Source organism: Haemaphysalis longicornis, unplaced genomic scaffold (genome assembly GCF_048455015.1).
Source record: "Haemaphysalis longicornis isolate Haplotype H1 unplaced genomic scaffold, Haemaphysalis longicornis Haplotype H1 scaffold_3, whole genome shotgun sequence".
NCBI lineage: Eukaryota > Metazoa > Arthropoda > Arachnida > Ixodida > Ixodidae > Haemaphysalis > Haemaphysalis longicornis.
The window spans coordinates 48,476,464-48,491,267 of record NW_027526335.1 but is presented as its reverse complement, the minus strand read 5'-3'; the positions used below and the strand labels follow the sequence as shown (position 1 = coordinate 48,491,267).

The 14,804-nt window shown below is 46.8% G+C and overlaps 1 protein-coding gene across 3 annotated transcripts in view; it reads right to left on the bottom strand.

Annotated features, from left to right (window-relative positions):
• Window positions 1–14,804, bottom strand: part of LOC144174430 (cytochrome P450 3A4-like) — a 39,977-nt gene that overhangs the window by 8,189 nt on the left and 16,984 nt on the right. For all 3 annotated transcript variants that reach the window (XM_077703142.1, XM_077703141.1, XM_077703143.1), the window contains exons 6-11: window positions 13,639–13,764; window positions 4,996–5,233; window positions 2,893–3,023; window positions 2,544–2,631; window positions 1,866–1,935; window positions 521–629 (exon numbers count right to left, since the gene is read on the bottom strand). In XM_077703142.1, the coding sequence (XP_077559268.1) occupies window positions 521–629; window positions 1,866–1,935; window positions 2,544–2,631; window positions 2,893–3,023; window positions 4,996–5,233; window positions 13,639–13,764 (762 nt within the window). The remainder of the gene's footprint in view (window positions 1–520; window positions 630–1,865; window positions 1,936–2,543; window positions 2,632–2,892; window positions 3,024–4,995; window positions 5,234–13,638; window positions 13,765–14,804) is intronic.

The following is a 14,804-nucleotide window of genomic DNA, read 5'->3' as shown; positions in this document are numbered from 1 at the left end:
TTAGTGTAGGTTCTAAAACTGTATATTTAGAAAAACAAGATTTCTTGGATATTCTTTCACATGCAAATTACGTCGCGGTTCAAATTCACGGCCAGGAAGCACGCGGATATTTGGTGGCATTTTCTATTAATGCACTCTGAGTGGTGCAGCAAAAGATATATTTTCTGCGACGATTCGGCAGTACGCAATCCCAAAGATTTAGTCGTACGCAATTTATTTATGGCAGTAATAAGTGCAGGCACACTAATAACAATGACGGAAGTTACCACATGAGAAAGGGCGGAGTGTGTTTTTACTTCTTAGGCAATGTCTTGCCTACGCATTTTTTATAAGGCTTAGTATGAGAACAAAATCGGGAAAATTTATTCTCGAGGGAGATTTCAAAAAGTGTCTCAATTCACACTGAAAAGGTAACGGAAAGCTCGATTTTACGAAGCAAGCGTTCTCGCGACTAGGTCGTCCAATGAAACCATAACCGTAAAGTAAGTCTCGTTACATTGCAGGAAAACGCACTGCTTACGTTATAAGCAACAGCATCGGCGATTTCTTGTCGAAGCCTTTCTTGAACTTCTGGGTGCTTCGCGAGGAGATAAACTGTGTAACTGAGTGCTGCAGCAGTCGTTTCGAATCTGCATTACGGCAATTGAAAACAGCAACAACCCAATTGAAAACAGCAACAACTTAGAAAGATGTAAGATACTTTCCCTTAGATATGGTGCACTTGATAAAAGAAACCCACATGCGCATTACACCTTAAGTTGAAACTGAGCCACAAAATAAAATAAAAAATTTGTTCAAAAACGACGAGCCTTTTGTATCACTAGCTAGTCGTTAAGATTTTTTAAAGGATGTTACAAAATTTGGTATTAGTAAATTTCTTGAAATAAAATATGGAAAACAAAGTTTTGTACTGTTGCACACCAAAAAAACATCGCCATCAATCAAATGGCCCCTGAAAATGCATTTTTCCGGCATGCTAATGAGATAAAGTGTTCTCTACGCCAAAAATATTTTTCCAAAAGTATTTCAGGCTTGTAGCGTGCAACTATGGAGGAATATGTTTTGGTGCCCATCATACAGCACGTATGTTCGACTCGTCGTTTTATGAAAGAGCTACATTTTTCGTTGCACACATACCATTCAACTTATTTTAAGCACGATGTTTGGCGCATCATGCAAGGCAGACGGGTGGTGATTGCCTCAAACTACATACGTTAAAGCAGTAGTGCATTCTTGCGATGCTGCGTTATTAAAACTTTTGCAGGGTGTATATTGCACTAGATGTGGGTATAAAACCTTTAATGAGCATACAAGTGGGGAGCTTTTTTAGTCGGGAAAGCCGCGAGCCATTGCAGCAGCCTACGGGTGAGCGATAAGGCGTTCCTGGTTACCGTACCGTGGGCTGGTCGGATCGCCGTCTTATTGCTTGGGGGAAGGAGAAGGGAGGGCTCGTGGGGAGAATGCCAGACTAGGGCGCATGGGGGCAGTCCCAGAATAGGTGGAAAGTGGCTTTCGGGGCAGAGCAGGAGGGGCAATTGTAGGGGTGAATAGACGGAGAGATGTTGAGTATCAAAGAGTAGTAGTATGTGTTGGTCTGTAGTCGACGCAGAATTAGGGCAGCCTGTGTGCTGATGGATAGGTGAGGAGGAACGTATTGAAGCCGTAGTTGGCAAAAACAGCATTAGATTACATTGTATCCGGAAGTAACCGAGGGATAGGTGGATGGTGCGGAAAGGCCCTCTTCCGGCAACGAAAACGCCTGGAGTGTAATAACGCGGTCAGCGGCGTGTGTCGCATCGTTTTCTCGGCCCATGTCAAGGGAAATGGGACTGAGATGTTATGACGCTAAGGGAGTGGTATCTTACCCAGCAACAAACAGCGTTGAGGCGCTGGTGACTATCTCTTCTGTGGTTAGGGCTCTGTACTTTAGGGATACTGTAAAGGAAGGACAATGACATGCGGCTGCGTATTGTAATCTTATGGCAGCCGAAATGATTAAAGCTGCACACGAGTAGACAGCACTAGACACTACGAGACGACACTACTAACAGCTGTCGCAAGCTATCGCAGGGATCATAATTGGTGGGTTGGCTCCTTAGGCTATATACGTACTTAAAGATAGTTTTCATTTACGCAACTTTTACTACCGCGAATGGATGTACAGAGAAGGTTCATTCAGAATGTAAGTTTACCAAACGCTTTGAAACAAATTGGAATGATTCTCGCAGTGCTACATTCCCCCCCAAAACGGTCTCCATAACATAGAGACTCATGACACCTCCTAGCCAAATTTGTCTTCTGAGACATGGCAGAAGGCTGAATGCAGTGCACGGGTGTTCTGCCAAAGTGTAATTATGACGTTTATTGCACAAAAACTCGTAGCGCTTCACCTCACTTTTTCTAATTTGTGGACCTAATGGAGCTAAAGTGCCCGCATCATGACCACCCTTTATGGGCCACAGACAAAATAAATATTTTCGACTAACTCTAAAAAAACGCATGTGAACAAACCATATTTTCTCGAAAAATTCAAGCTGTGTTACCGTTTGACAGGCTTGTATCGTTTCCATCTTGCTCCGTCTCTACGTATTCGGCATCAAGTAGATTTTGCAAGATGTCGGGCTTTCGAAGCTTCGAGAAGGCGAAAGCACGAAAGGAAAAAGAAACTTTAAATACAAAGTTAGATATGTCTTTTATACGACTTGGCAGTTTCAGTTTCATTTAACCAGCCTAATTATTTCCTGACGCTGGTGTCTGCCTAGCACTTTCATGTAGAAATTTTCGTAACGATGCCAGAGCGCGATCTCAAACATGACAAATATCTATTCAATCCCTTAGCAAGTAGGCTTTGCCGAAAAAGCCCAACACAGAATACAGAGAGGCTCCACTCACCGACGGGTCTTGTTTTCGTAACTCAACTATCTTCGCAGTCTGGTCGGTAAGGTTTTGAAATGAATATTCTCCCAGACACAGTGACAACCAGTGAAGAGGCTTCATAAGTGCTCCAAAAGTCGTTGTACAATCTAAAGAGAAAAAATAAGCTTGAACTCTGATTCTTTTTTTTTTTTTTTTTGGCATGAGCTGGGTGTCAGTGTTATTCTAGCTTCAGGCAATGACAGTGAGTGCTGTTGTGATAATTGGGTACTCAATGCACGGCGTAGTGTCCTTGTTGCTTGTAATACCTCCTTATGCTGATTTCGTTGATGTGTCTGTGCTGTACCCTTTGGTATTTTTAAATAAGGCTAAAATATCGTCATGCTTTATTTACAACGCGAAAAAGTCTCAATTTTGAAAGCAAGCCGCAAGAACTGTGTCAACGTACGGTTGCTTTGTCGCCGCTGTAAGGAAGCAGCGCAAATTACACTTACACCTTCAAACGTTAAGTGCGGTAATGTAGCTTGCGGGTGGTCCCCCATTTCTGCTACTTAATGCGACATTTTTGCACTGTTCGCGCTTCGGGTGCAAATTTCCAGTAATATTTTACAATTGAATCTTTCTATTTAAATAAAGTTGCTTGTTGTGCTAAGGGTTTTCTTAAGGCCGAAGTTTTGTAAAAACCGGCGAAAAACAAGACACAAAGACTGGGCGAAGAAAATACAAATGCGCTCCCTGGAATACCAAATTCTTGAAGACAGCTTGTTGATATTGTGTTATTTATAGCCACGCAAGTAGCTATGGTTAGAAAAGCGAATAATGATACCAAAGAAACCACTGAGACGGACTAAACAGCGAACCCGGCTGTACGATATTAAATAGCTCGAACTGGGCGAAAGAAGTGAATTTTGGCAGGGATATGGAATGCGGAGAATTTACAACGGGTGCACCCTTAGGAAAACTCAATAGCTACCGAGACACGTTACTGGTAGTGGGGTGGGGGGCAGATTACACGAAGTTAAAAGATTCGAAGACTCCAGGGCACATAAATTAATTACCACTTCTATTTTTCTCTCAAAGCGCGCAGAGTAGGCTGGTTTGAAGTTTTTAAAAGCAGCCTTCGTCCCGCAGGGGACAAAGGTACGCTGCCTTGGTTGAGGATGGCAAGGACTAATGCCTCTCCCAACTGCAAACTTTCGCCATTACAGATTGTTCGCTGCGTGATACTCGCACTTTTGGACGTAGGTACTGAACCACTGAGTTCGTCTTTCAGGCCTCTAGAACGCAATTTTCAGGAACCATTCTACGCATGCCCATGACAAAAAGCGACAGAAATTCCTAACTTTTTCCTACACGTTCTCTCGAATCATACCATTTAGTGCTTCCGTGAGGCGTCTGTAAAACCTTCATCCTTTCGCGAGAACACCGCAAACCAGGGCGTTTCATCCTACATCAATCCTTCACAAAATTTAGGGACGGTTGCACTCACGAGCAAGACTTGACAGGCGGAGCTGTTGTAGGTGAGCATTTCCGGACACATAGTTAAGTCTCGGTATCATTGTTTATTTGCACAGTCGCGGTGCTAGAAATCGTCGCCATATGTATTGAAGAGGTTGTCGTCTTCGCGGCGAGTGGTGGGTGCAAAGTCATCCTCAGCCTTGTAGACTTCCTCCAGCTCTCCGTCATCGACTCGAGACAACGGTGGCAGTATCTGCAAGCCGTCTCTGGAAGGAGGGGCACTCTCAAAGCCATGTCTCCAATTATCCATTATGGCTTCCAGAGAATGCGGCAGCCGTGGTGACCTCTCTCAAACAGGGTGTCTGAGACGCTGCCGCGCGCGAGGGATCTTCTACGATAGCGAGCGCATGCGAACGACGACACGAGTACGAACAAACGAGGGGCGTACGCTATGCGTCTTTCTTGCTCTGAGCAAGTGTAGCCATGATTACGGCGAACGCTGGATTTTCCCTTTTTTTGCAAATCTTGGCCAATCTCATTATGTGTGTATGCGGCCGGGGAGTTTTTTGCAACGCGGGAATTACGGCCAGTAACAACAGTTCCGCTGCAAAAAACCCTAAATAAAATTCGGCCACTCATAGCCATCATCGACTGGTCACTTACGTGCGATCATGTGAAAAGGTCCAATCATGCAGCCTCTAAGTGTTGCTTTGGCGACGGCCAAAGCAGGGTGGTCGGGCTTTCCTTGGAAGCGCTCATCGATGCCGAACGCACCTCGCGCAACGTAGTCCATTGACAATTCTTCGAACTTGTGAAGCATGTGCACTTCTTTACCGGAGTCTGCGTACTTCCCCATATATTTGATGAAGATATCCGCATTTTCTTCTATGTGGGGCATCATCTGCAGGAGAAAGTGTGAGCTCATTTTAAATTTTTAAATATAAACCAATCCGGTATTTTTGGTCTCTGTCGCTAGTTAATGGTCTCCCTCTGCACTCTTAGCCACAATGGGAGAAAATAAGACGAACTGCAGCATTTACGCATCGCGAAGAACATTTAGTCCCCCAAAGAACAAAGACGCCAAGATTGGGGCCGTGTGCAAAATGAAGGGACCAAACGTTGGACCCTCGAAACGAATGGGACCAACGGAAAGACTAACCGCACCGTTTGCTCCCGCAACGTTACTGTTGCTTCCACTGCCGGGGGCCCTCCGACTTGTTTCTACTTGTTCGGCGGACAGCAGGGACGGACATGCGAAAGGTGAGCTGCGGCGGCGGCGGCTTTTCCCCATTCGCCCTTTTTTCTGAAGTTCGTGAGCTTGTTGCACCCTAGCGTCAGAGTGTCAGTTCTTTTTTAAAACCAACGCCAGTCGATTCGCTGTGCGTTACTGCCGACGACGGCCTAATTTTTATTTGTTTCGGTCAATATTTACCCAATTTTTTACTTAACCCTAAAATAGTAAAAACGCAGTTTTCCTTCAAACGAGCTGCCCAACAGCATAAATAACCACCCCAGCAGGAGAAGCGTACAAAAATGAACCTAACCGCTAACTTTTTTTTTTTTTGAAATTGCAGTTTTAATAAATTTATAGCCAGAAATGTCATAAAGCGTGGTTAACACGTGGTCGAGACTCTTGAAGGGCTCTTTTTAGGCAAACACGAACACTAAAATTACAACATGGTGCTGCTAGGATACAAGAATTACTCGCGGACATATTAAATTTTAAATGAAAACGTGCTATTTTAAAGGGGCCCTGAAAGGCATTTTGAGCACACTAAATGAACTAGCGCAATCGCTAGATTGGGTCGCCAACGTCACCTGTGCCAAGTATTACTCTTTTACGCGCAGCGGAAAGCTCACACTTTTGTTGCAAAGTTTGTCGCTTTTTTATCACCCTTTCCTTCGTGTTTTTGGACGCCGCCATCTTCACATGTCTACATCATCGATTCCCAGATGTTCATCATGAGCTAGACATCCTGCTATTGGGCGGCTTTTTCACGCACTTCCGGCAAAGAGATGAGTCGTCTGCTCAGCGTCGGCTCGCCGGCTGATCTGCCAGCGGAGTGCCGGAGTGCTTTGACATTTTTCGACAAACGAAACAAGTGTAAACAAACGCTTAACCGTTTGTATTGAATGCAACACGGCCATAACGCGACGTGGATTTTATCTTACGTGAGTACGTACCATAAAGAAAGTCCCGTGGCACTTCTTTGGTGCAATCGCAGAGAACGCCCTGAGCCGAATGCCCGGGTTTGACGCGTACATTTTATTCAACTTCAAAACAATCCAGAGATGCGTTTCGAACGAACGCAACGTCACAACATGCGTTGCAAGTCTGAACCGCGATTGACAGACGATGAGTTGCCGTCTCCTGCCCGTCGTAAATACGGCACTCACCTCACACCCGGTTTGCGGGGACGAGCAGCAAGTCACAACTCTGGCGCGCAAGCGAGAAGGCTTTTAGCCAGGCACACTGCACATACCCCATGCGAGGTTGAGTGGAACGTCGTTCGAGAAAGATAATCCAGACCATGGGAAGCACTATCCACCCGCAGAAGTACAATGTCGCATTTCATCGCGAAACGAACGCGCCCACAACACACAGGAGGCGATGCACACACACACACACAGCTTCGGTCGCTGCATTGGCTTAGCTGCAAGCTTCGTTCGGACAATCAGCGATGCTACGACGATACAGAGCTGCGTGAGGACGACGTGCTAACCACTTCACGTATTTAAAAACACAGGGGCGAAGAACTAGGTTCATCGGAAGCAAAAAATCTTTCCTCCATTATAGCCTGAAATATACTGGCTAGTGTGCCGAGGGCAGGCTCCAGGCGGGCGCCGGGAGCGATGTACGCGGCCGTCTGCCGCTTGGGGCGCTGCCGTGCGGGAGTGTGCGCGTTCATCCGGCCCGAGCAGATCGCGCGGTTACCTCCGAGCTGCGTAGCAGACGGCAGCGGCAGAACTTTCCATTCCCGCTTGCGACGAAAGCGAACGAAAGCGACGGGAATTCTGTCGCGCAACCAAAATTTGTCCCGACCATTCGACAAAAACAATCGTCGCGCGACAAAGCGACGGAATTCCTGCCGCTCTCACTCGCTTTCGTCGCAAGTGCGAACGGGCCTTTATGCGCAATCTCCGCCCCACATAAAACAAGCTCTTGCTTGTCGCCTGAGCATACGGTTGATATCTGACTACGTTACACTGTGCTTGCCAGTGTATTTAAACGATGTCACTAGGTTTGAAACGTACGCGCTCGGCGTGCAGCTTTGTAAACGCAAGCGGTTTCACATACGCACGTTATTTTGCTGCTAATAGAGTTTTAGTACAGCGTTTGTGGCCTTTGCATACGCTAAACGCTAAATTTTTGCGTCCCGCTACGTGACACCGCGATGGGAGTTTTAGTAGAGCGTCTCATCAGTTTTGCGTAGCGACACACTAATGCATACGGCGCCATCTGTCAAATGTTTTCCGAAATGTCTCGCCGGCTGATCTGCTAGCGGAGTGCCGGAGTGTTTGGACATTTTACGACTATCCAAACAAGTGCAAACAAACGCTTTCCCGTCAGTGTTGAATGCAACACATGGGTGCAGCTTGTCAGAACACGGGTTCTCGCTGATCGAGTGCAGCGTTGGTTTGCTCTTCGCCTTCACGTTCATCGCCGCTGATAAAGCGATCCGATCCGGCGCGTTTTGTGCAAGTGTTCTGTGTCGGTTGAAAATGTATTTTTTCACATGCCGCCGGTAGTAGGAATTACAACCACCGCAAAATAACACCCGGCACCAGCGGGGCCACATCTGAGACCGCGCTTTTTGGATAAACAGTGCGCGGTGCACCAAAGGGAACGAGCGCACGATTCTCCCCACGCGGCTGCGAGTTCGCCGCCGATACCAACTGCAGCCCTGCAGCTACGTACACCGCGAAAGGGCAAGGCCAGGCCGCACACATGCGGCCAGGTCATTCGTTCGCTTTTGCAGCCTGTCTCCATGGTGTCTACAGAGATGAAAAAGCCGAAAGAGCTGGCCCGTAGCAGACGGCAGTCTGTGGGAGCGCAATAGCGGAAGTACGTCACCGCTGAGGAGCGGAGCATCATGGGAGGGGAGGCCAACAGCGAAGAAACAGTTGAAAGGAGGAGGAAATACGGCGCGACGATAATTCGCGGTTTTTGATTTACGATTTCTCAGCTAATACTCATCGCTTTAACAAAATTCTTGCAGGAGGAGATTGCTAATACATTGCTTTATTTGGTTACATGTACATCCATGCATCGGCGGAAGGCATTTCAGGACCCCTTTAAGAAGAAAAATTACAAAAAGTTTGGCAAAACGCCGGATCAGCAAGGGATGCGTACACTCTGAGGTTGAGAAAGGCAAAAATAGTTGCACCCTCGTAATCGCAACTATTTCCAGAATAAAACTTGAAAATAACGGTTAAAATCTGGTGTAAATTGGACGAATACAGCATTTTTCTCCATATTTCGTGGAACTCAAAGTTGTAATCTGCCGGACCACAGCAGAACGACAAAATGAAGTTTTCCTCGAAGGCGCGGACTGTCCGCCGTAATAAAAGCCCTCTAACAGAACCATATTATCTTTCTTTACCTCATGGTGTTTTTTTTTTTTTTTTTCAGAATACAGTGTTATCTAACGGCTCCTTTTCCAGTACCGGTCCTAATAGTGGCCGCCACGGCGAACCTAAACTGGCAGTAAGTCTAAGTGCCTAGGTGCCTAAGTACCCATCAAGGGACTAAGTGCAGAGGGACTAACAGTTGGAACCCTTGCCGTTAGTCCCAAAAAAGACTAATGCTAGTGGCAACGCAGTTAGTCCCCAAAAGGACTGACGCCGATGCCCCGTTAGTCCTTTTTGGCTAAGAGTGTATTTAGTCGAGTGTGGTCCTAAATAGATACCAGAAGTATCCATAATGGGAATAGCGTAAAATTGTTTGGAAGTTACGAGGGATTCGACGGTCATATTGGTGCCACATGTAATTGGAACTCAACATTGCCTGCAATGAAGGCGTCATTCGCGCAATATTTCTTCAAGACAGTGGCATATCTGAAAACTTGTTGCCATCGCATGTGACATACACATACGAAAGCTACAGTAGTAACAATCTTTTAAACTTCGTGCTTGTGGCAACGAGCCTTTCTTTTTGACAAGGTCTATAAAACGCCTGGATAAAGTACAGTCGACGGATCTCGTGAAAAAACACGCGGCGCGCAAAATTCTTTATAGAATCTGTCTTAACTGGTACGGCGGCGGAATTCCCGGCCGAGGGTCATGTCTACGTAAAGATTGTTTTCTGGTGGGCTAATTATTTCGTTCTATGCAGCCTGGCCTCTAACAGCTCGGTACCCCTAATCCAGCTTAATGAACTATAAGTCGGTAACACAGCTCAATCTTCTCTTATATTGTGAATGCTTATAACACCAAATCAGAAAATTGCCCGTTCTCTATACAAAATAAGAACATCATATACTTTGGTTCTGCTCTTCTATCACTGCCCGTATCACTGGGTGCATCACTGGCTGCCTCATGAACAGCGGTTTTAAATGCGAATGCATTTCTTAGTCGGGGGTTGTCGTGCTCCGTCGGCGTGCGCCTGCATTCCTCCAGCGCGAGCGCACGTGAGCGCGCGCCTCGTAGTTCTGCTTTCGTCGTCATCGTCGTCGTCTCGGCGCGGCGGACCCGCGCCGCTACAGTCGGGGGTTGTCGTGCTCCGTCGGCGTGCGCCCGCATGTGTTATCTCTCCGCGCTCCTCCTCGCCCCTAGCAACAGCTGTGGCGCGCCTAGCAACCGGAGCAGGTGGTAGCTCGGGCGGGAGTAGCGGAGGGCAAGGGGAGAGGAGGAGCGCACTCGGGCGTGTGAGGGCGCTCGCATCGCGGAGCTCGGGCGGAGTAGCGGAGAGTGAGTGGAGAGGAGGAGCGCGCTCGGGCGTGTGAGGGCGCTCGCATCGCGGAGCTCGGCGGGAGAGAGAGCTCGCGCGCGGGGTGGGCGTGTTGCGCGGGTCTCTCTCTCCTCTCCGCGTTCCCTCTCTCCGCTCGCTGCGCTCGGAAAATGTATATAAATGCAGTGGAGCGCACGCCTCTCTCCGTTACTGCTTGCCGCAGCGCACTCATCGGTGCACCCAGTGCATTCGCATTTCCGCACGATCCCCTTCGGGTAGGTGGGGGGAGTTTTTTGTTTCTCCAAACTATTTGTAATCAGCAAAACATCCCGAAACATACTTTGTAGTAAAACAACGTACGTGCTCAATCAATCTTACTTTTCCGGAATTTTTTACTCGTAGTTCAAAACGCTGATATGACCGGTGGTTAGGCTGAGACTGACAATACGGATTTGTAAAACGATAAAATTTCATCGGCTCATTCTTGTATTGCATTGCATGACGTTGTACTCCATTGTGTTGCATGAAAGTATCTTCCATCGTGTTGTATTTTCTATTACATTATTATTGTATTTTATTGAACTGTATTGGAGTAATTTACGTTGAGTTGTATTAATTCCATTGTACTGCAGTGCTGTAATTCCTTGTACTGAATTCAGCTGAATGAGATCAAGGCGCACCTCGATGTCAGTTTCACCAGTGGCGGCATAATGACACGTGCAAGTCGGTGCGAAAAGCTTCAATCTACTGCATAAAGAAAACGCGAAGCTTTCTTTGTTGCCTTGTAAAAGCTTGGTCACACGGTCGCACTAGCTCGACCGTCAACCGATTCGGTCGGCAGACACCGTGTCGGCGAGCTGTCGGCGGCCATGTCACACCGCGGCTACGCGTACCGTCGGTCAACCGCCCTTGTCCAGAAATCGGTTGGGCGGTGGTGTCTACACAATGTCGGCTGGCTCGCTTGTCACACCACACCGACGGCTCGCTACCCCGCACGTCGCCGCCTCGCCACTCCGCCGGGTAACCCTTTTTTTCTCTACTCAATTGGAAGTACTGTGGGGCTGCTGCCTTGACTGAAGGCATACCTGCGTACTCGCCTGTGTACTGATTGTACTGTGTGTGCTCGTTAGCTTCATATCGGATCACGGACAAAGAAGAAAAAGGAGCCGTGTTTCGATGTTCTGATTGTACCCCGCTCAAAAAAATGAAGGAAGCTCCCACAAACGCATAAGACTTGAAGGTATCGCAGATGTGCGCAATCTTCACGACGATCCCGATGGTTCTAGTTCACGATCGCAGCCTATTTGCTTCTCCTTTGCTGTCCCAACGACTTTTGCTTCATCCGTGTGAACTTGCTTCATTTTTATTGGAAGTGAAAATCATGGGACATCACGTGGGAGGGGCGTATGCTATGACGTGTCTTTCTCGTTCCTAGCAAGTCTTGGCACGATTATGGCAAACGCTGGAGTCTTTCTCGTTCCGAGCAAGTGTTGCCATGTTTACAGCGAACGCTGTAGTTTTGTTCTTTTTTTGGCCAATGTTCCTAAGTTGGTATGCTCGAATGACAAGCTTGCGCCGGGGACGCCAGGCGGTCGTCGTGAGGCACGCGCACACGAGCTCTCGACATTTTCTTGTTTTTTTTTATGCCCGGTAGTCGCAGCAAGGCATGCGCTAGGTATTTTGTTGGTATTTTCAACTGCGGACGCAAAAAGTTCCGATTTGATCAACACCTTCGGTGTTAATGTAATATGTAGCACGTAGAAAAGGGATGTAAATTAATTAGTGCATACGTTAGCGGACATTTATCCTCGTGTAATAAGGAAAACCTTAGAATGTCATTATGGTTTTGAATTTTCACGAAACACGTTAGAAAAAAAGTAAAACTGATTGCGTGGCTGTAAGAATCAGCTCACTGCTTCGAGAAATATTTTCTATGACAAAGGTGTTTGCTTCTAAAAATCATTAAAAATTATTTCGCGTTTAGGACACGCAAATCAGGCCACTTTACAAACCACCCAGAAAAAAAAAACAAGCGCCTCCCGGGACTTTAACTCGCCACGTTGATGGAAAGCGCTCGACGCTTGAAGCCACTGTGCCACGACAGAAATGGTAGGCTTTGGTGAAATAACCTGTGTACTAGATGAAAGCCCACCCTTCGCGTCTTATACACCAGCGTTCAGTAGCTGGTTTATAGAATTCCTAGCTGCTAAACGGAAATGTCTAAATAACCCTTGCGCAGCAAGGTTTCCTTAAGCACACACAATGGCTCATAAACAGCAAATGTGCTGTACTTACCGGAGTAAAGCGATAGCAAATGCCTCCCCGCCTGCGGCTGGGATTTCCCACTGCGGGAACAGTCCTTGCCGTACTTGGTTTTACGCTTTCCTGTGAACATTTGGTCGATATTGATTCCTTATTACCCTAATTACCTTCCTTAACTCTTCTTCTGCCCGTTACTGACATTTTTTAGGGGCGAAGCACCTTACGACCTTGCTTTGTCCGTGGCTTCTCCCTTGGCGTCCGTGCACACAGTGTTGCGCATGCGCGAGGAGCATTGGATTGGATTCGATAGGAATTGGATGGGATTGGTTTGGATTGAATTGAATTGTATCGGATTGGATTAGATTGGAATTGTATGTACTGTACACACGCGTTGTCACTCATTTACATGCGGGAGTGGGTAATCCCACGGGTGATTTACGGTAAGAACGATCCCCAGTGCTTCGACCACTCTTTATGATTCACTTCGTGGAGATGCATGAATTTTTTTTCCTAATGCGTTCCGGTAGCACACGCATATGCAGTTTCCATCTCCTGGGTTGCGAAGTCACCGGAGGGCATGGCCGAAGCATAGTAAACCCTAAATATTGAGCGCATCAGCACTATTCTTGAGTATTCTAAGCTTCGTGAACGTTACTAAGTCGAGTACACCGTATGAATTAACAAAATAATCGCATTTATTACGGCACGATACCTGTCGGGGCGCAGTTTTCTCTTCTCCGTCGTTTTCCAACGACACGTCTGCCGGCCGGGGGGCCGACCGGTTTTACCGGCGTCTTTGGTCGGCGAGCCAGTCCCACCACGCGGTTTCCCCATGGGCAGGCGTGTTTGTGTCGCCGAAGGGTGACAACGCGGTCTGCCAACTCGGTTGTTGGCCTACGAGTTAGCGAATCGTCGGCACGGCCGTCGTGTCGACGTAGCGTGACCGTGCTTTTATCAAACCATGAATGTATCTTCTATGTATCGAGATAAACATTACTGAAGACATCATAACGTTTACTGATTTGGGCAATGTCGGAGTCGACCAACGTATGCGTATCAGTTAGTACCTATTAATTTACTAGAATCTGTCTCACGAATAAATTTGGTTACCGCGACCACATTCTGAGCAATACCTTCTGGTAATATATACGTACAAGCTTCAGCTTCCGTGCTGTAAACCCACATGCCACGGCGGTACGGATATTTTTCCACGGGGACCCACAGATGTGAATTATGGACTTTTTCAAGAAAGGATGCATCTGGTCTGTCATCATTGTGAGCTGAAAAGAAATGAAGGCGTAATTCATTATTAGGGGAAAAGAAACGGGTGCAAAGTTTCGAAAGCGGAAGAGATTTGCCATAAGGATTTCGACGTGTTGGTGTGCACAGGTATGCAAGTCATCCGCTCTCTAGCTGGCGGTATGAACCGTAAAGCTGAATAAAACAACTCTAGGCACAGCTGACAAGTGAACAAAAAAAATCAGGTTTCAAAGAACCCATTTAGCGTCCGGATTCTGACGTTAGAGGACATCAATTTACTTCCAATTCACAATGCCGGCGTAAAAACCTAGCGTAAACACAGAAAAATGCGAAATTGAGTAAATATGCAGAAGGTGAAAATTGGTCAATACCACCCCAAATAGCGTCAAAAATACACTTCGTGCGTGAGGATGGACATAGTTCACGGTTACAATAATATTTACACTTGCGGGAACATTTATTGCGTAGTTCAATTGTGTGCGCATGGGTGTTCTTTCTAGCCGCTATCGGAAATATCTGCCCTGGCCACTCGACTGAATCGAACCCGCCACTTCATGCGCTATAATTTGCATTCCGAGGCAGAGATCATTTGTTTCTTCCTTCAACATTTTTGGCATCCGAGTAACACAGCATCGAAATGAAAACAGCTTCTTGAGCCCACACTTCATAGCACAATCTTTTGTTTTGTTGTGTGTGTGTTTTTTGTTGTACGTATGCACATAAGTTCTCTATTACTCGAACTTTGGGCCTTTACGCTGGCACTTCCGTTTTCAGTCCACATCACAAGCACGATACCCGGTACAAACAAAGATATGCTTTTGCCCAATTTAGACGCAGCTTACAAGTTAAATTGGCCTAAATGTTGCAATATTGCTTTGAGCTGTGAATACTCAGTTTTGGTCAGGACACACAATAAAATGTTGCAATACACCCTCCCGGTGATAACATGATTTAGTATGACATTCAGTATGATGGAGAATCTAGGGAAGCCTTAAACATGGCCCAGAATCCTTCTCAGTATAGCCACAATCGCCGTAGTCAACAAACTTGAAAAAGGGGT